The sequence below is a fragment of the Alternaria metachromatica genome (assembly GCF_023757995.1).
Source record: "Alternaria metachromatica strain BMP 0045 chromosome Unknown scaffold_11, whole genome shotgun sequence".
NCBI lineage: Eukaryota > Fungi > Ascomycota > Dothideomycetes > Pleosporales > Pleosporaceae > Alternaria > Alternaria metachromatica.
In genome coordinates this window covers 277,267-296,103 of record NW_026055502.1, presented here as the reverse complement: position 1 = coordinate 296,103, position 18,837 = coordinate 277,267, and the positions used below count along the sequence as shown (strand labels likewise).

The 18,837-nt window shown below is 52.4% G+C and overlaps 5 protein-coding genes across 5 annotated transcripts; 3 read left to right on the top strand and 2 right to left on the bottom strand.

Moving 5' to 3' along the window:
- Positions 1 to 836: 836 nt before the first annotated feature.
- J4E83_005557 (uncharacterized protein) lies at positions 837 to 2,510 on the bottom strand (the record flags this gene model as incomplete). Its single annotated transcript, XM_049332476.1, has 2 exons — positions 837 to 1,806; positions 1,858 to 2,510. The coding sequence occupies 2 exons, from the start codon at positions 2,508 to 2,510 to the stop codon at positions 837 to 839; spliced, it is 1,623 nt and encodes a 540-aa protein (XP_049188284.1).
- A 704-nt stretch (positions 2,511 to 3,214) lies between these two features.
- J4E83_005556 (uncharacterized protein) lies at positions 3,215 to 5,077 on the bottom strand (the record flags this gene model as incomplete). Its single annotated transcript, XM_049332475.1, has 1 exon — positions 3,215 to 5,077. The coding sequence occupies one exon, from the start codon at positions 5,075 to 5,077 to the stop codon at positions 3,215 to 3,217; it is 1,863 nt and encodes a 620-aa protein (XP_049188283.1).
- A 354-nt stretch (positions 5,078 to 5,431) lies between these two features.
- Positions 5,432 to 6,409, top strand: J4E83_005555 (uncharacterized protein; the record flags this gene model as incomplete). The annotated part of the gene is made up of 3 exons (XM_049332474.1): positions 5,432 to 5,615; positions 5,722 to 5,954; positions 6,002 to 6,409. The coding sequence occupies 3 exons, from the start codon at positions 5,432 to 5,434 to the stop codon at positions 6,407 to 6,409; spliced, it is 825 nt and encodes a 274-aa protein (XP_049188282.1).
- Positions 6,410 to 9,898: 3,489 nt separating this feature from the next.
- Positions 9,899 to 10,477, top strand: J4E83_005554 (uncharacterized protein; the record flags this gene model as incomplete). Its single annotated transcript, XM_049332473.1, has 2 exons — positions 9,899 to 9,943; positions 10,049 to 10,477. The coding sequence occupies 2 exons, from the start codon at positions 9,899 to 9,901 to the stop codon at positions 10,475 to 10,477; spliced, it is 474 nt and encodes a 157-aa protein (XP_049188281.1).
- Positions 10,478 to 10,598: 121 nt separating this feature from the next.
- Positions 10,599 to 11,325, top strand: J4E83_005553 (uncharacterized protein; the record flags this gene model as incomplete). The annotated part of the gene is made up of 2 exons (XM_049332472.1): positions 10,599 to 10,607; positions 10,720 to 11,325. The coding sequence occupies 2 exons, from the start codon at positions 10,599 to 10,601 to the stop codon at positions 11,323 to 11,325; spliced, it is 615 nt and encodes a 204-aa protein (XP_049188280.1).
- Between the last annotated feature and the right edge of the window lie 7,512 nt (positions 11,326 to 18,837).

Below are 18,837 nucleotides of genomic sequence, written 5' to 3'. Positions count from 1 at the left end.
ATTGGACCACGGCGCTCCAGCGTTTCGTTTCTGCGGAGCGATATGCGTCTTCCCGCATGCCCGCCATGCACGAACGAGTGACTCACAATGGGCGGAGAGAGTCAATTCACGACTATAACACGCTTCCTAGACCGCCCACACGTCGACGCGTTCACCGCGTTGTTGTCAAGCAAGTTTCTTCCGGGTCTCGGGCCTCGCCCACCTGCTGCGCTGGCATCCGCCATGCCATGCGACTTCGACTCTGTGCACAGCCCCCAGCGGCGTCTTGAGCATGACCTACGAAGCAGCGTAAACTGACGTTCGGACGCTCCCGAAGACAGCGCGAGTGTCGTTCTCGTCCAATGTACCACAGACCGTGCAATCTGACTGGCCCCAACCCGTCTGCCAATCCAAGCGCCCATACTATCAAACGTTGCACCCGGAAACGCTCTCGTGGAGAAAATTTCCAGCCCTACCCATCGTCTCTTGAGCCTCACGGTCTATTAAGCGCCCATATCCACCCCTAAGCGGAAGTATTAGCCTTGAGCATAATCACCAAATATAGCCCCGACGAGCCGAAACCGGCTGGGAAATGGCCGTTAATTGCCTGAAAGCGGAGCTTAACTGTCAAACGAGCCTGGGGCTAGTATTGCTTCATCGAGCGCTGACAGCGGATTGGCGCGAGGTTTGGCAGCCCTCATTTCGGTTTCATAAGCTTCGCAAGAGCCTCATCCGATGTCATGATGGTCATGCCTTGTTCTAGGCGCCTACGTACATTTGCCGTCATCTTCGGCGACCGAAAAGAAACTACCCGTCGATTTCTCCTTGCCCGCCTGAACTGTCATCATGCCAGGTAGTTACCGCTCGTGTAATTGCGACTCCACCGACTCGGTCCACCACTTCTTCCAATCGACCACCTGGCGCTTCGTTCGAGCGTCTTCGGCCGCGAAGACCATGGCATGGCTCCGGAACGCTTCCTCAAGGTCGCATCCGAGAAAGTTCCGCTGAGCGTCTGACGCGGGCATGGCGCCAGAGTCGACAGCGTTAACCGCCATCAGAAATTGTCGCGCAAGCCCCTCGTCTCCGCCCCCGTGACCACCGCCTGCCAGATGAGGGCTGTGAGTTTTGGTTTGCCCAGTGGAGAAATTGTGTACTTTGATGCTGGTGCTGTCGTACTCGATCTCACCCTTCGTGCCGTAGATGCGACCTCGCCGTTCGCACTGCTTCTCTGTAAAGGCAACCATATGGAATTGCGCGGTCTTTGCGCCACGACCATGCAGTATAGGTAGGCCGTCATCGTCGTTTGCGACTGGATCATCATCCCAGGTGATCGTGACCATCTGGTCATCACATACGTCGTTGTCCGACTCCCATACGCATCGACCAAACCACGGGCGTTGTTCAACTTCACCGATTGGTGTCTCACTGCTATAGTCTTCAGTCAGGTCTTTGAGAAGCTGCTTCCCAGCTGCCTCTTTACCGGAAGTCTTGTAGATGTCTTCGATTTCAGGGTTCACAATCTTGACTGGCCAATCTGCGTTGCCGTTGTTCAGGTGTCTCTCGAGATAGATCTTCTTCGCGCTGTAGTCACACTGTGGCTCGTATGCGCAGGATAGGCAGTTCGTGGCTGAGCCTGCTGCTTTCGGCTTGCGCTCTTTACGGAAGAATGTGCGAGACCCCGTAGATGTGATATATGAGGGAAGGTGAGGAGTCGCATTCTCGGCATTCGGGCCAGGCGAGCAGAGCATCCACATGAGGAAGTCGATGTCGTGACAGGACTTTGTAAGAAGAGATGGCGCAGTCTTCGACTCTTTCCTCCAATTTCCTCTGTCATCGTCAGTATTTGGTATATCATTGAAGTTGAAGTGAATTACATACCTCACATAGCTGTGTGAGAAATGCCACCAACCAACAGGCTCGACATGCTCAATACTCAGCACATCACCAATAACATCCTTCTCCAGTACCAAGTGTCGCAATAACATGTTGTGCGGCGAGTATCTCAGCACATGACAAATACCGAAAATCTTCTTCTGGATCTTATCCCTGCCCTCTGCGACCTTGAGTGCCCTATACATCTTCATGCAGCTGTCTAGCCTTGTACTCATCGGTTTCTCGCACGATATGTGTACTCCCATATCCGCAAGACCACAGACGACTTCTTCGTGCATCTCATCCAGGACACAGACGAAAACAGCGTCGATGCGCTTCTCAACTTCACGCCCGGAACGGCATTCGTCAGACATCCTCTTCAACTCGTGATATTTCCAGTCTTTCCAGTCTCGAAAGGCTTGGTGTTCCTTGGGTTCTTTCCCGTCGCCCCAGATGAACTTACGACCGAATTCGGCGCGCTTGTAGTCATTGGGTTCGCATACCGCTGCGATGATGGAGTTTGTAGAGGAAAGTGCGGCTTCGGCGTAGGCTGTGCCGCGACTTCCTGCACCGATGATGAGGACGTGGGGTGGGCTGGTGAATGTTTGCTTTCCTACGGCCTGAAGGAAGGCGCTCTCGTCTGCTTCGAGGCTTGGCATGTCGCTTATATCGGTTGAAGCTTGGATTGTGATGAGGAAGGAACGGTTTAGAGTAATACCAGCGACTAATGGAATGCAGAAGCTGATTGTTACAACTGTTGTTGCTCGAAACCTGGATGAAAATTGGGAAGTCTGATGAAATATAGCTTGGTACTAGAGTCGATCCGACTGTGCTCGTGCTACATGTGCCTGCCAGTCTTGGTCTACCCGTGGTGAATGGGCGCGTTTGGGGCGATCCGAAATGCCCAAGAATGAGCAGATGTGTGTTGCGATTCCCTTTCGAGGTGACCGGTCAACACAGATGAGGGGGAGTGTGATGTTAAACTACGAGCGTAGCATCGATGTCGTTGCATTGCAGGCTAGGCATCTTGACCATTGGTGGTTATCGTTGGGGAAGGAGCGCCACGTGGGGTCTGAGCCAATGATATCATCGCTGATAAAGCCACGAGCCAGAGGTAGCATTCACGACGCATGGCCAACGTGAGTGGTTTAGGGAAGTGCGCATAGATAGGAGTGTAGAGAAACGATGATTAAGGTTACAGCTTGCGTCAATTACATTATGTAACACGTTCTTCATTCGTGTCTCGCTTTCATAGCGAGTGATATCTAATCCAAGCTTTTGTGCTATATCGTCACCACTGGCTTGATCTGAGGATGCCATGTCGCACACTCGTTATTCTGTACAATAGCCGCTCATAAGTAGCTCATACTTTGTTCAGCTCGTAAAATAGCAAATACACATCCTTCTGCATGTTCAAGACCTCAGATGTCTTACTCTCCTTGATCTTGTCGTCGCTTATACGCCACCACCTATTACTGGTTTTCTTTGACTTCCGCCTGAGAGGATTTGACTCTTTTATTGATGACGCTTTCTCCGATGCCCGCTCTTTCAACGATCGCACACTCCTCGTCCGTGACAAGGAATCGCTGCCTGTTCCTGTTTCAGTGGAAGAGGATGCCATTTGCAGTGGATCAGACTCAGATATGCGCGGCGCAGAAGTTGGTGCTGGCCCTCTCGACGACGCAGGCATGGTCTCTTGTGAGGACAGCGACCGTGTTGAGGGAGAGTTTAGTGTGGGTGTGGACGGGACTGGTGACCCGCGGTCGATGGTGTTGGGAAGATTAAGTGCCGATATGCGCGGGCTTTGTACGGCTGAAGGCGCTACCGATGGTGCTGCTGATGGGTATGGGCTGGCTTGCCGGCTGTATGCGCCTTCAGTACCAAGTGTCGCGTTCGTGGAGAACGGAAGAGGCTGGACTTGACGACGGAAGGATTCGTAGTGACCACTATTATGGCTGCCCTTGTGTGTGACCATTCCAAGAAGACGGTAGTTCTTCCGGTGTAGTATTCCGCCCAATGGCAAAGCTTCAGGGAAGGCGACCTTCGCCAAATTCTTCGTCGAGGCAGCGCCAATGGCGAACGTCGAGCGCGACAAATGTATCGCAAGAACCTTGGGGAATTGCGAAATATACATGTGGCGCGCTATGCGACGCTTGGGTGCCTGGCTCGAGTCCGGAAGCTCAACGCCCTCAGGCGGGTTCTCGGGATCGTCCTCTAATGCTTGTCGGATCTTCGCGATGTCTGATTGTAGAAGAGCCTGTGCATCCGAATCGGTGGCTCGCGAGAGCTGGTGGTCTTTGCTCCTCAGCGCATGTTCCAGCCGACAGCGCTCGCACTTGAAGTCGTCTATGTATTCAACCTTGAGCATTCCGTCGAGACAGGCGTTGAGGGAGGTGGAGGAGGCTTGGGGTACGTTGAGTGTCAGGGTGACAAAGGTCGATACGGAAGGCTTCGGCTTGAAGTGACATGTCTGGCACTCAATCTGCGATTCGATCTTGCCTTCAAACGGGAAGCCCTCCTCATCCGCGGGTGCTTCATCGTCCTCCGGCTCTTCCTCTACACCATGGCTACCAGAACCCTCAGGGGGTGCTGCGCCGAACTGACGTTCAATGTCCCTCCTTTCCGACGCGCCGTCCTCGGTTGTGATCGTGGCGCCTGCCCGTGTCGCTTGTCGCCGGGCCTTTCCGCCGGCATGGTACTCGTCGCATAGGCGCTCGGTGACGATCTGGAGGAATTCTTGCGCGTCCTGCTGTTGCCGGCTAATGCGGGTGCCGAATGCGTGCTCGAGCGATCGGATGAAGGGTTGGGGAGAAATCGTTTTCTTGTATATGGGGCGCTCGTTCAGCCGGTCGAGAATTTCCTTGAGTCCATGGGTGAGGATGCCGCGCTGCAGACCCTCTAACTTTGCAGGCCTTGCGGTCCCTGTCTCGGCGTTGAGTCTTTCAGGGTCCACATCATAAACTTCGGGTCCGTCGAGCATGCGCCTATGCGTCTCTCTTATGAGATATATGCGCAAGTCTGGCAAGCCGGCGAGCGCCTGCAGCACCGAATTGATAAAGCAGTCGTTGGCGGCATTGCTGAGGCCGACTACGCCCTTCTTCTTGCCGCTGGCTGCATTCGCGTCGTCGTCGAGGAAATACGTCGGGCCAAAGACGTAGACGAGGGTAATGGCGGCGAGGGAGGCTCCTGCGGCGTAGGTTGCAATTGTGAGGGGCTTCTCAGGCATCTTGCGGCGCTTGTCACTTCCGCTACCGCGGGATTGGATGGAGAAACTGGGGTCGTGTAGGGTGTCGCGAACGCTGTGCTCGGTCGTGCTAAGGTTGTACGGCGAAGATGCTATGGGAATGGCGTAGGGTGTGTCCGACTGCTGCAGAAGCCATGGTCTGACTGCTGGCCAGCTTGGGATATTGCGCTGGCCGTCATCTGTCGTTTGCTTGTGAGGCGGGCGCAAAGTATGCCGAGCCTACGGCAAGTAGCACCGGCCACTCGCACCTTCCGCCCTCCGCCGCAAGGATCTCCACATCTGGTGGACGTCGTGCATTTTTCTTGAGATTAATCCAATCTCACAACGACACGCACAATGGCTTCGCTGAGGACGTCCACGCTGCTCCCGCAGTGCACGTCATGCATCCGGAGGGTGACGCGGCAGAATCTGGACGTCTGGGGGTCCCAGCAGACTCGCAGCATCTCCAAGAAGGCGAAGGAGGCAGAGCGCAACATCATCGTGAAGCTGCTGAAGGATGTGCCAAGATTTGGTCGCGCAGGTACGATGCAGCTACTGCACGAGTTTGACATGTGCGCTCTGGCAAGCCACTGAAGCTGTCAAACTGACCGCAAACATCACCAGTCAATATGGCTAATACGATCAAGGCTCATATGTCCCCCTCAACCCGTCTCTCATGCGCAATCGATGGTTCCCCGCACGCGTCGCCGACTATGTACCCGCTATCCAGATGAAGCAGCTCAAGGCGCATGACGTGGACATGGCCCGTGACTTCACATATGGCGTACGACTGAATCTGGAGGAGGTCGAGGAAGAGGAGGACGACTTCGCGAAGCAGCCAAAACACTACGTGCGGCCGATTGAGATTAACGTGCTCAGCGTATGTTTATATCGAACCACCATTTCTACGCATACTAACAAGGACAGCCTGAGCGGTCTATGGAACTCCTCGACGCCTTCGTACCACCCACAATCGACTTCTACCGCCAACGGATCGAGCAAGAGAGCCAGTCCAGAGACCGCATGGGTGCGTCTGGTGCGGCAGACATCCTGACTGCAGCCGCAATGGGCAAGAAGGCAAATGTGGACGCCATCTACGGATCCGTCTCGACTGCAGATCTGGTTGCAACCATAAGGGGAGCGCTCGCCCACAACGACGAGGCGGCTCGCGTAATACTGAACGAGGCGGACGTCAAGTTCCTCTCAGGGCATGAGGAGGGCGACACATCGCGTGTGAAGCAGCTGGGCACATTCAAGGTTGAGATACGGTTACCCGGCGTAGAGGAGCCTATGGTGAGGAACATCCGAGTCAGAGCGAAGACATCGGAATCATGAGGCTGCATCAGCCGGCTGTTACGAGTCCTAAACCCCAACCTCGGACATCTGGAGGCCCAGACCACACCTTCCGAGGATCCCTCCGCCTCGCTGTAAAGATATACCTGTGCCATCCATGTCACATAGAATTCCGCATATCGGAAAAATCAGACAACACCTCAATCACGATCATGATATCGCGCATGTGTCTAGTCTAGCATCATCAGAGTGACTTCATTGGTGGGACCTGGCGCATGCCTGGACGGAGCTGAGTAACATGGAAGAAGTGGCTGGCTCGGTAATTCGAGGCGTAAAGCGACAGCGTTTTGCGGCGAGACTCGGGCAACATGTCACCTGTGGACTGCGATGATGCTTCACCGAGCTAATGTGAAAAAGCCAGTCCACTTTACTTCCGCGCTGCCGAGCGAAAGCGGCCCCGCCATGACTTCAGAGCGCGGCCGTGAAGCATCATCGTGTATCAGACCAGGCGCATGTCACTGCGCACTGCCATCACCCACGGTTGGGAGTGCAGTGATTCAGCGCAGCGCCATCACGGTGTAGAAAGAGTTTGATAACCTCGTAGTCATCGTATCAGATATAGCGTATCGGAAATTTTGTGGGGTGAGGTTTGCTTTTACTCGAGCGTGGGTAGGTCAACTTTGGTGAGGGAAGCTGGCGCGACGCTGCACCCGTGGACGCTGCGTCACTGCTGCGGTCATTAGCGGGGTGGTTTTTGTGGTCCGGTAACCCCACTACCATGTTTGAACTTTAACTAGATAGCTCTCAACACTGCGCAAACTTCTCTCTCCATACCACACCTTTCTACAATTTCAGACACTGAATTGTACCCTCCATTACACACCCACACACAAACCCAGTACATACCCTATCTAACAATCAACATGGCTTCCAAGGTCCTCAACGGAAAGTAAGTTACATCGACCCCGCTCGCATGATCGCGACTTGAAGCTAACATCTCCCCCTCTAGGACTGGTGTCATCTACGGTGAGGATGTCTACAACCTCTTCAAGCACGCCCAGGCCGAGGGCTACGCCATCCCCGCCATCAACGTCACCTCTTCCTCGACCGTTGTCGCTTCTCTCGAGGCCGCCCGCGACTCGAAGTCCCCCATCATCCTGCAGATGAGCCAGGGTGGTGCCGCATACTTCGCCGGAAAGGGCGTCGACAACAAGGACCAGAGCGCTTCCATCCAGGGAGCCATCGCTGGTGCCCACTACATCCGCGCCATTGCGCCCGCATACGGCATCCCAGTCGTTCTCCACACCGACCACTGCGCCAAGAAGCTTCTGCCATGGTTGGACGGCATGCTCGATGAGGATGAGAAGTTCTTCAAGGCCAACGGTAAGTTCTGACTGTACCAAGTCCAAGGAGACAACTATTAACTTGGCATCTTTGTAGGCGTCCCTCTCTTCAGCTCCCACATGATCGATCTCTCGGAAGAGAGCAAGGAGGAGAACATCGCGACCACCAAGAAGTACTTGGAACGTGCTGCTCCCATGAAGCAATTCCTCGAGATGGAAATCGGCATCACTGGTGGAGAAGAGGACGGTGTCAACAACGAGGACGTCGACAACAACAGCTTGTACACCCAGTATGCCACGTCCCTCTAAACATCCCACTACAGAACCGTATTAACTCTTTTCCAGACCAGAGGACATCTACGACATCTACAAGACGTAAGTTTTGACTGTTCAAACTCCATGTGAGACATATACTGACCTCTCACGCAGTTTGTCGGAAGTCTCTAAGTACTTCTCGATTGCTGCCGGCTTCGGAAACGTACACGGTGTCTACAAGCCCGGAAACGTCAAGCTCCGCCCTGAGCTCCTCCAGAAGCACCAGCAGTTCGTCAAGGAGAAGACCAACGCCAAGGACGACAAGCCCGTCTTCCTCGTTTTCCACGGTGGCAGTGGCAGCTCCGTCGATGACTTCCGTCAGGCTATCTCATACGGTGTCGTTAAGGTGAACCTCGACACAGATATGCAATGGGCTTACCTCTCCGGTGTCCGTGACTACGTCCTGAACAAGAAGGAGTATTTGATGACTCAAGTTGGTAACCCAGATGGCGAGGACAAGCCAGTAAGTGACCATGTACAGAATGTATACGAGACATACACTAACCCACGTACAGAACAAAAAGTTCTACGATCCGAGAGGCCCGTAATCCCTTTCCGTGTTTAACAAGAAGCGTATGCTAACTTCTGAACAGTGTGGGTGCGAAGCGGCGAAGTTACCATGTATTTCGACCCTGTATGAGATGAAAATGAGACAAATACTGACTTCTTCAGGTCTCAACGCCTTAAGACAGCCCTCGACGACTTTTACACCGCCGGCAAGGCCTAAAAGGTCCCCGAACATCGCGAAGCGGAGACGGTTTCGGTCATTGGGGAACGGCGTTGGTGGGGATGCATGGGGGGACGGCAGTGCCATGAGTGCGGTCTGGATGTGTTGCGACCATGGAGTTGAGGACAGAAAAGTCGCATGCCTGGACATGAATATTGATGAACAGTACGAAAGTCTGCTCGAGAGAACAAGATTTCAGTATCCCCATATTTGGCTCCTTTGGTGCAATGTTCTTCTCTTTCCTGTTCCAACTAGATGTGATTATGTATACGGAGAGTGCAAGTACACAGTAGAAACACTTGATGTGTCATGCTGAAGTATACAATGCCGTGATTGGAGAGTGGTCGGAGTATGACTCTTCGAGTCCTCACCAGATTACTGAGTCTGATGCCGCAAAGTGGCTGTGGTCGAGTTCTGTAGTGTGAATGGATAGAAACTCTTTGCCAGTTCATGTACCTCGAGTATTCAAATACACAGCATTTTACCGCTTGGGCGTATTAGTGTGGTTGGCAGGTTGGTATGACCGACTTGACAATGACATCAGAGACCGACATGTCACCTCTAGACATTGTCATTCGACTGTATGTGCATAGATTTGGATGTCCGTATTCGTTTGGATGCATTCATTTATGGCATACCCTCACGTCAACCTAGGAAAAAAACTAAACAGGTCTGCAGCCTACATAAACATAGGAACATGCAGATTAGGTGCCCTGATTTCGATGTAGGCTCCAGACCTGTTCGGATTTTTTCCTTGTATGAGGTGCCCTCGTAGCCATGCAGCCTACCGCAACGTGCTGGATGTCATGCTCGACGCGTGGGAACCCCAATGCGGCTTAGTTCAGCCCTACCGGCAGCGCGTCCTTGAAATCCCGAGCATGACATCACATCGTCGAGCCTATGTCGCAATGCGCTTTCCCAAACTACGCGCAAACGATGCACATCATGGCAAACCCAGAAGCAGGTTGCGTGGCAGCTACTGCCCGCGTCGAGTACTTATGCCGGCACCCCTCCTGGCTTCTCGTTCACGAATACTCTCAACACACACCTTGATACACCAACCTATACGCGTCTCTCCACAACTACACAAGCTTCTCAACTGCTATCCATAACACACCTAATACCCACATATCCAACATATCCAACATGACTCTCGGCGACTCTATCCGCAAGGGTGTGGGCATGGTTCACGTGAGTTAGCTCTATCATTGCGATGCATGCGCCTAGCTCAACATTGTCGCTTTACTCCAACCTCCCGAGTTACCTCGACATCGAAGCCATGCTAACAATATCTAGGGAACTGGCGAAGCCATCCGAGGCAATGCCATGTCCATGGTCGACGAAGCGAGCGGCGATAAAGCGAGCGCAACCAAGAACCAGGAGATTGCCAACAAGGGAGTCGACGAGTGGGATCGAGGCTACCGAGGCCACCCTGCCGACGCCGGTGTTACCCCTGCTGACGCCGATGCCCACCGCGAACGCATGAACACGACCGGCACCACGGCCACAAACTACGGCTCGCACAACTCCAACATTGGCAACAAGGTCGACCCCAGGTACGACTCTGACCTCGACCACAGAGGTACCGCGACCGACTCTACAAACGCTGGGCCGCATTCCACAAACGTTGGCAACAAGATGGACCCGCGCTTCGACTCGGACGTAGACCACCGCGCTGATCCTACATCCAAAGTTGGCGGTACGGGCTACGAGACGCGTAGATAGACGATACACTCAACACTTCAACATCAATATACCCCTTTCCTCGTACCTACCGATCCTGTTCGACTTGTTCTCGCTGACGTCATAGCCCATGCTCGCTCATTACTTCCTACAGCGCAGAAAGATGGCACAGGTGAGATTGAGTATTCCAAATGACTACATTTACTACACGAACTCCTTTTCTCAGCACCTTGCCCAATTGATGCTGATGCTGTATAGCCGATAGAGACTTTGCCGAATGGCAGCCATCGCAAGGCTTCGACGACGCATGGCACCCACCGCACGAATCCCAGCATGACCCGAACCCTCCGCATGAACACCGTGGTTCTATCGGCGGCTCGTCCGGATTAGAGGCTGCGAACAAGCTCGATCCTGTATTCACCGTCGGATCGGACGAAGCATCGATGAAGTACACGGATCACCCGAACATCCACCGTCTCCGCGGCTCGATAAGCGGCGCGTCAGGTCTCGAGGCTGCTCAGAAGCTTGACCCACCTGAGCAGGCAACACCGTATATGCCAGACGAAGTATCGGCTCGTGGCCCCGGCTACAGCCAACCCGAGCCTTCCTATCACCAACCGAAACCTACGCATCAAAGCAGCGTCTTGAACATGCTTGATGAAGACGTCGAACCAGAACAATACCCGCCTCCGAACCGCGCTACCACAGAGCCTGCACCGCAGTACGATGACGGCTCTGATAACTCAGCAGAGTCGGGAAGGTACTCGCCCGACTCGGACGACGAACTTCATCGCATATCTCGCCGCCGAAGCCGTAAGTTCACTCTCCGCAGGTTGTCGCATATTTTTGTCGAAGGTGGCTCGCCACATGTCTTTCGCAAAGGTGCCTAGTAAACGGCAGCCTCGGCGTGCGCTTATGCTAATAGACTGTGATACTCAGATGCAAGAGTGGATCCACCCAGTACTACGAGGGGCGAGCCGAGATCGACGACGAATCCTCATAAGAGTGATCTCTTGAATAGAATGGATCCTAGAGTTGATCGCGCTGCGGTAAAGAGATCGAAGAAGAGTGATTGCATTTGAGAGAGAGTGGCTGCTGAGTGCTATTGGGGCTGCGACGGATGCAGTATGACGAGCTAAGTCGTGATGCCGTAGAGACATAATTGGCACGATGCATTTCTAGTTTACTGTCCCTTTATCCGTGTCGATGGGCCGAACAGGACACATTGCCACTGCAACCATTGACGTGTACGAGCAATTACGAGAAATGACCATAGTGATGATCAGCATCATCGAATCGATACTGGTTACCCATAATACTACATATCGGCAAGACTGACATATGTCTCTTTTCTGAGATCTTCCTGCTGTACTCGGTACACCCCGCAGCTATACATCACACCGCGTGGTTCCTTCAGCTCGACCAAACACATATGTATGCCTCAACGCTGCTCATTACAACAACATGAAGCAGAACAGTTCTGCCTTTTTTTCTGCTTTTCGTAGTGTGCACTAAGCTTGTGTGTAGAGGCACAGCCATGGCAAGTATTCTGATGCATTTTGATACTCTTCGGGACTTGCTCGCACAACAGTCATGTCGGTAGTGTCAGGCATAATTTATATACGAGGGAGGACAAAGCCCACGAACACATAGTTTAGAATCTTTCGGTTTTTTTGGAGGCACACATGTTTTCTTGCTGTGAATTTTGATGGATATGGAGTCTTTTGGTGTTGTGTTTGGTCGAGCAATCGTAATGACGGGAGGGGAGGAAGCAGGAGCATGGTGCCATGTATCCGATGTTTGAGCGAGGGCTACTTGCATGCAACGTGTGATGATGTCTTTTGGTTATTCTCAATCATAGAGCATAAATATTGACTCTTGGTGTTTAGACTCTGGCGGAGACGAGAGACCAGATTATGATGTTCTGGATGTCATGTTTTGAGTCGAAGTCGAAAAACATGATTCTCTGATGCGTTTCCTTTCGGTTCTGGACTGCATGGCTATGCAGTGAGGGATTTCGAATGCCACGCTTGTTTTTGGAGGAAAGACCGGGAAGACAGGCATTGATTGGACATGTCGACATTTGTGGTTGCGCAGTCCAGAGACAGCAGGAACATTCTCCAGTATGGCGATAATTTTGGTACAAAGACACCACATGAATTTCCGGTTATATTCGTTTTGGTAAAACACCGACGAGGTGTATGTCGATGAAGGAAGGAGGGAGGATGTGGAAGTGGTTGTTTTTATACACGAGAGAAGCGACGGTCATGTTCTTTTTCCACGGACAGTTTCGTTATTTTTGGGAAAGAAGGACAAAGAACAGCGCAGACATGGGATCCACCCCCTCTGGTTTTAATAGCCACGGGTCGTGAAATCGAAGGCATGGAGGGGTTGCCCGGGTCTCTTTGGTCCACAGACATGAGAAAAGTCTGAAGGTGTTTTGGACTTTGAGACTTTTTGGTAGAGTGGAGGGGAGGAGCATAGAAGTCGGACATGAACCTTTTTGGTATTGTGTCCGGCGAGCGGAGAAGAGAGCCACATACGCGTGACATGCGGGGCTTTGGTTCGCAGACATCAAATGCGTTGCCCTTGTTTTTGGAGAAATGAAGGAAAGTTTTGGTAGTGATGGAAGAGCGAACGGGTGGCAGAACGCAAGCCTTTTATACCCGCTTCATTAGTGCCAAACGTCTACACGTGCGCATGACGATGATCGCGTCAATGTCAAGAAGATGATGACGACGTCGTCTCGTTCAAAGTATATCCGGTGATGGTACGTTTGCACGGTTGAGGTGTATGTAAAACAATGCGTTGTGGGCTGATATTAGAGAACACTAAAGATTAAACTACTACCAAAAGCTTTTGAACGTCAACCTCAAAGTACTGCAACGCATGCATACGTGCTCGCCCACAGGCCGGCGCACGTACTACCAACCGCTGGGTTCCACTTGACAAAATTCGCCGCACTGATCTTGTACTTTGCCGAAATAGACGAACAATTATCTCCACTGACGACGTAATGAAAAGATTTGCAGCTTGTCGTCATACCCTGCTGATAAGGTGTAGGTGTTGAAACTCCGTTACCAGGGCGGGTCGAGGTGGCTGGAGCCTTCGTCGTAGTCGTGGGTGTGTGCCCGATGGTAGATACGCAGATGTACTGATTTACGTAGTCAGCAAGCGATCTATGGAGGCGCAAAGTACGAAAGTAACTTACAGTGTCGAGCCACAGGCTACCGCAGTTTGAACCGACAGCGGGGTTCCAGGAGATGATCTGAGCGGAGGTGATGCCCTTCTCGGCTGAGATTTTGGCACACGTGTCGCCTGACTTCACCATGTAGAAGCTGTCGCAGTCACGGACCATGCCGTCCTGAACTGGAGCTGGAGTTGAGATACCGTTCCCTGTGGTTGTTGTACTGGGAGCTGCAGAAGTAGGTGTGTGACCGATAATGCTAACACACGCGTATGCATTTGCCCAAAGACCGGCACAGTCGGAGCCAGCATTTGGATTCCAGGCAAGGAATTGAGCAGTGGAGATACCATTGGTTTTGGCAATGCTTTCGCAGTTGTCACCGCTGCTGACATAGTAAAATGAGTCGCAATTGGAGACGATGTCTGGTTGAAGTGGAGAGGGTGTCTCAATACCGTTGGGAGGTTTCGTCGTTGCAGGCGGTGCGGTAGTCGATGGCGACGTGACCAGTGTAGAAGAATGGGTTGTAGTAACGGCCTTGGACGAAGAAGTAGATGTGGGCTTAGATGACGAAGTAGTAGTAGGGAGTGGCGTTGGGGAGGAGCTAAAAGAAGGCAGGCTTGGAGCGGGCTCATCCACAGTCTCCACGCAGTACGAGTTTCCAACAACAAGACCACCACACTCAGCAGTGATGGAAGGATTCTGGCTTATGTCAATGAAGTCAATCTCCAGATCTGGAGAGGATAGGCTTACCCAGCGACGTAACTCCTCGAGAGTGATGTAGTTCTCTGTCAAAAGTGAAGAGCAGTCTCTCTCCGAGTCCAGATCAATCCACCATGAGCAGTACTTGGTGGTTTCTCCATCATATGGAAGCGAAGGAGTAAATCCATCACGTTCCACAAAACGAGGTGCTGCCACTACGAGCGCAGCATGTAGAGCGCCGACGCTAAGAAGCAGGCTTGCTGGAGAAGACAGTAACAGCATCTCCCGATATCGGTGGTACAACTTATTGATGAAGATGACGTGGTTAGGTTCTTCTTTCACGCGTCACTGACAAGCAATGTCTTATATTTGCCGTCAGGTGGTAAGTATGTTCCACTCTGTGCTACGAGATGCTGCTTGCGAATTTACCCTGTCTCTGATTCTAGTGCGCCAGTCCAGAGTAGTCACCCGCGTATCTAGAGATGGGCCCATTGAGGCCCATCTTCATCATCCGTGAGGCCTGTCCGTCGGCGGCCGAGTGTGCTACAATCCATGGATGCCACCGTGAAAGCTCTGATGCGTCACTTGAGCGCTTCCTCTGCTAGGGTGCCAGATTACCGGGTGTCGCCCAGTCACATCGCGTCGAGGCTGATCCAGCCTCAAATGATCAGAGTGCTCGTCAATTACTCCATGGTGTGAGGTCTGCATATGCGCGGGTCTCGCATAGGCCCGACTCGCGCAATCATGTATACTGCAGGAGTTGAGTCCTAGTTCAGAAGGTCATATCCGATACAATACCTCAGCATTTTTAGTGCCCGATATTCCACCAGTGATGTTGATAAGCGCGCTCTTCATGTAGGGGTCGAAGTCTGGAGAGGCCACGGATGTACCCGACCACCCCTGGGCTGTGTGCGCAGACGCGGGTACGCGGCACAGTGCAAGAGAGACTACCTCGAATACAGGAAAGATAAGCTGGGGCGGAATTCCTTGTGGTCACCCACTTAGGTAGGTTGCTTCGTCGGCCAATATGGACAATTCACAGATTGGGGTGATAGTGTTCGCAGGCGTCTTGGCAGAAGAAGCCATTGTGAGGCTAGAAGCGGCGCACTGACTCTCGAGCACCATCAGAACAGGGAAGAGTCAAACGAGATGAGACTGGAGCGAAGCACTTTGCCCCCGTACGCTATTACAGACTTTGAAGTTTGCGCAATGAGTGCAACTCAATGAGGCATTTTTGGCGCAAGATTTCCGACACCACTCAACATCGTGCAATAATAGCCAACATGTGTGATAGCATAAGTTATGTGCAGCCAAGATATGCAGCAGCCTTATATTGTATAGAATCAAAGACATCATATTCAGTTCAGCGCGATGGGATGTTGGAGTCGATTTCAGGCTCATGGCGAACTTCAAGTTACACCTTTTAGAGATTGAAGGGCAGTTTCAAGAGTAGATACGTGAACGGCGAATATGATCATGATGGATCAACCTTTACATAGCCCACAAGCCTCCAAGTCCTCCACTTCTGGCCACCGCACTGAGCTTGTTGGCTATAGCGCTCGAGACGATAGAAACAGCAGAAGCTGTGGTCGAGGCAACAGTAGAAGTAGTTGCTTGATTCCTCTGAGCTTTGAAGACGTTGAGAAAACCAACTCCGCCGCAAAATGTATTTTTGTCGCCCGTGCATGTCGAGTTGCAGCTTGTTTGGTTACTCGCCCAGTTGCCGCCGACATAGCTACCGCACCAGCATTGATTGCCCTGTTGTACACCAGCGAAGCCAAAAGCGCGGCGGTAACAGCTGTTCTTGCACTTGGGAATCGTGAGGGCAGAGTCGCCGTTGGGATTCATGTTCTTTTCGAGGATTGGCATGTCCGGGTCTTCCACGTAACAGCCGAGTGGCGTCCAGGCAGTTGGAGATGGAGCAAGAGTAGCAACGCTAGTTGTAGTGGAGGAAAGCTTCGAGCTTGATGTTGTCGTTGGTTTTGTAGCGTTTAGCTTCGTTTCGGTGACGATGCAGTACGATACCCATGGGTACCACGGTTCGCAGTTCAAATTGAGGGAAGGGTTCCAAGCCGTAAATTCCTCAGGGGTGACGCCAAAAAACTTGCGAACATTTTGGCAAGAATCCCCCTCGCCGTTGTTATACCATTCGACGCAGTCCTTCACGGTGTCGGGATCATATTGAAACAAAGGCGAGCCAGTGGAGATGGCTCGACGCGCCAACAGAACGGCCGATAAGAAGACTGTTGTCTTCATGGTGAGATTTTGGTGGAACAGAAACGATTGTGGTGCGAAAGATGAAGTGAGGTCGCAAACGAGGGACGCAGCTGTTGTCGGGGCGCATCGGTGATGGCAGCGTTAAACGCCTGCTGTACTAGATGCGTGCGATCAAAAAGCTAAGAATAACACCACCTAGGTAGGCTATTGGAAGACGCCCGAGTCCGACTCCTTACGCCCAGGATGGTCTTTCCCTGTCAGTGTTGTGGAATCTAGTGCATATCCTCATGCCTGGCGTCGCCTGCAGGTAATGGCGATTCTGCAACCGAAGTCTGTTGGGCTGCGGATATTTCCCCGGGCAGTGTCCGAATCCATGCAGCGAAAAACGCTGATTGAACGACAAATCTACACGCATCATTTTTGCCAATGTGCGTTACTAGCAACTAACAATCATCGCCTTCCAATTCTGGCCACAGCACTGAGGTCGCCTTACAGTACATGTGCCCAGACGGTCTTGCAGGCGGCATGGAACGCGGCTAAAGAGCGGCCACGGGGGGGTGTCCTCATTACAGTTCGCGCGCGTGCCCGGGCATGGCACCAGCAATCTACCGCTCTTGGAATCGGCCACCGAAAAGTTTGAGTCGCGCGGAAGGTGGTGGGCTGAGGATTGCAGCCCGAACGGGAAGGTTCGTTGGGCGGTGCCAGTGCCATAGAGGAGCCAAGGTGCGGCGCGGTTAGAGCCGCCGCTGTGGACCCTGGAAAGGCGGATGCCGCCTTGCAACCCCCATGCGGGGGTAGCCCGTTTGCCTTCGCTCACTCCGACTTGAACGAGAGAACTACGCCGCACGCAAGTCCTTCCACCGTTTTATCATTTCTCTCTCCAACGCTCGCTGCTCCAGTGCACCGACGGAACACCGACCCGCAAACGTATTAGTGTCATCTTCGGCAGTTACTGCAACATGGCGACCTTCCACCCATTTCCACGTCTACCGTATGAGCTGCGCATGCAGATATGGGAGATGACAGTCGAGCCTCGGGTGGTCAACGTCGAGTTGACACGTCAAAAGCCTATTCGCCAGGCTTTCTACCTCACCTCGTCTACGCCAGTCCCGGCTGTTCTTCAAAGCTGCCGGGAAGCGCGAAATCATGGGTTGTACCGAAAGGCCTTCTCCGAAGTGGCTGTGCCGGGGCACGGATCCCAGTGAGTGAGCCTCCATCCCAAGGTCCACGTATGTACGCTAAGCGCTATGCGACAAGCAGGTATGTATGGGTCAATTTCGACATCGACACCATCGACATTGCGAAGTCCGCCTTCACTGCCTTTGAACCAGTCGCCAAATTTATCCAGCTCTTGAGGTTTGAGCGCGAGATGCAGTCTGAGTACTTTTATTACGACGAGGTCAAAGACGTCCAGGACTTTGTAAATGTGAAGGAGATACATATATTGCCTTTAGACGGTCTACGCGCATGTGTTGGAGCAACAGAGGAACATCTGTGGCCTTGTGGCGAGGAAAATGTCTTCTACATTGATCCCCATGATAGCACACGAGTTTTCAGAGGCGGTGATGGAGAAGATGAGATCGTCGAGCTATACCCTCTCATGTAATTCTTCTAATATAATTTGATATATTCCAAATCGGTGTAGCAAACCTGCAAAGGCACTAAACGAAACATCACGCCAGCCGACAAGTCGCGATTGACATCTCTCGTCATCCTTGCATCCGAAGAGAATATAGTAGCAAGATCAGCTTGGAACTTGCCTCCACATACTTTGGAGACATAGTTAAGTGTAGTAGCGAAAGCAATGAGTGTGCTGATCGTGAGTGAGATAAAGCGAGACAAAATTGGGAAGGCTTGGGATGGACACCTCTCTGTTATTTGATTATCGAAAGTTCTTTTCGCTCTAAACAGCTCGCTCTGTTCACTTATCGCAAATATGCCATTAGAAGATCATCAATGACAAGAATACAAGAAGATTTGCCATGATTGTGGAGATCATCAATGTGTTCGTGCACCGCCATCATGCCGCATTTCACGTCCTCCTCCCGCATTTCTTTGCCCGATTTTCCATGTATTTGTAAGACCTGAAGACTTGCAGATGCTTTCTTGCAACCTTTGCGTCTTCGGTGGTGCCGTGGTAAAAGGTGTTGCAGAACGCCGTGATGCGCGCACCGACTGTAGTATCCCCGTTGGCCCTGGCATTATTTGCCGTTCTCGCCCAGTCCACCGACTGCATGCCATTGCCTGACACAGGATCTGTACCAAGGTCCTTTACGGCGATATTGTTCACATTCGATCG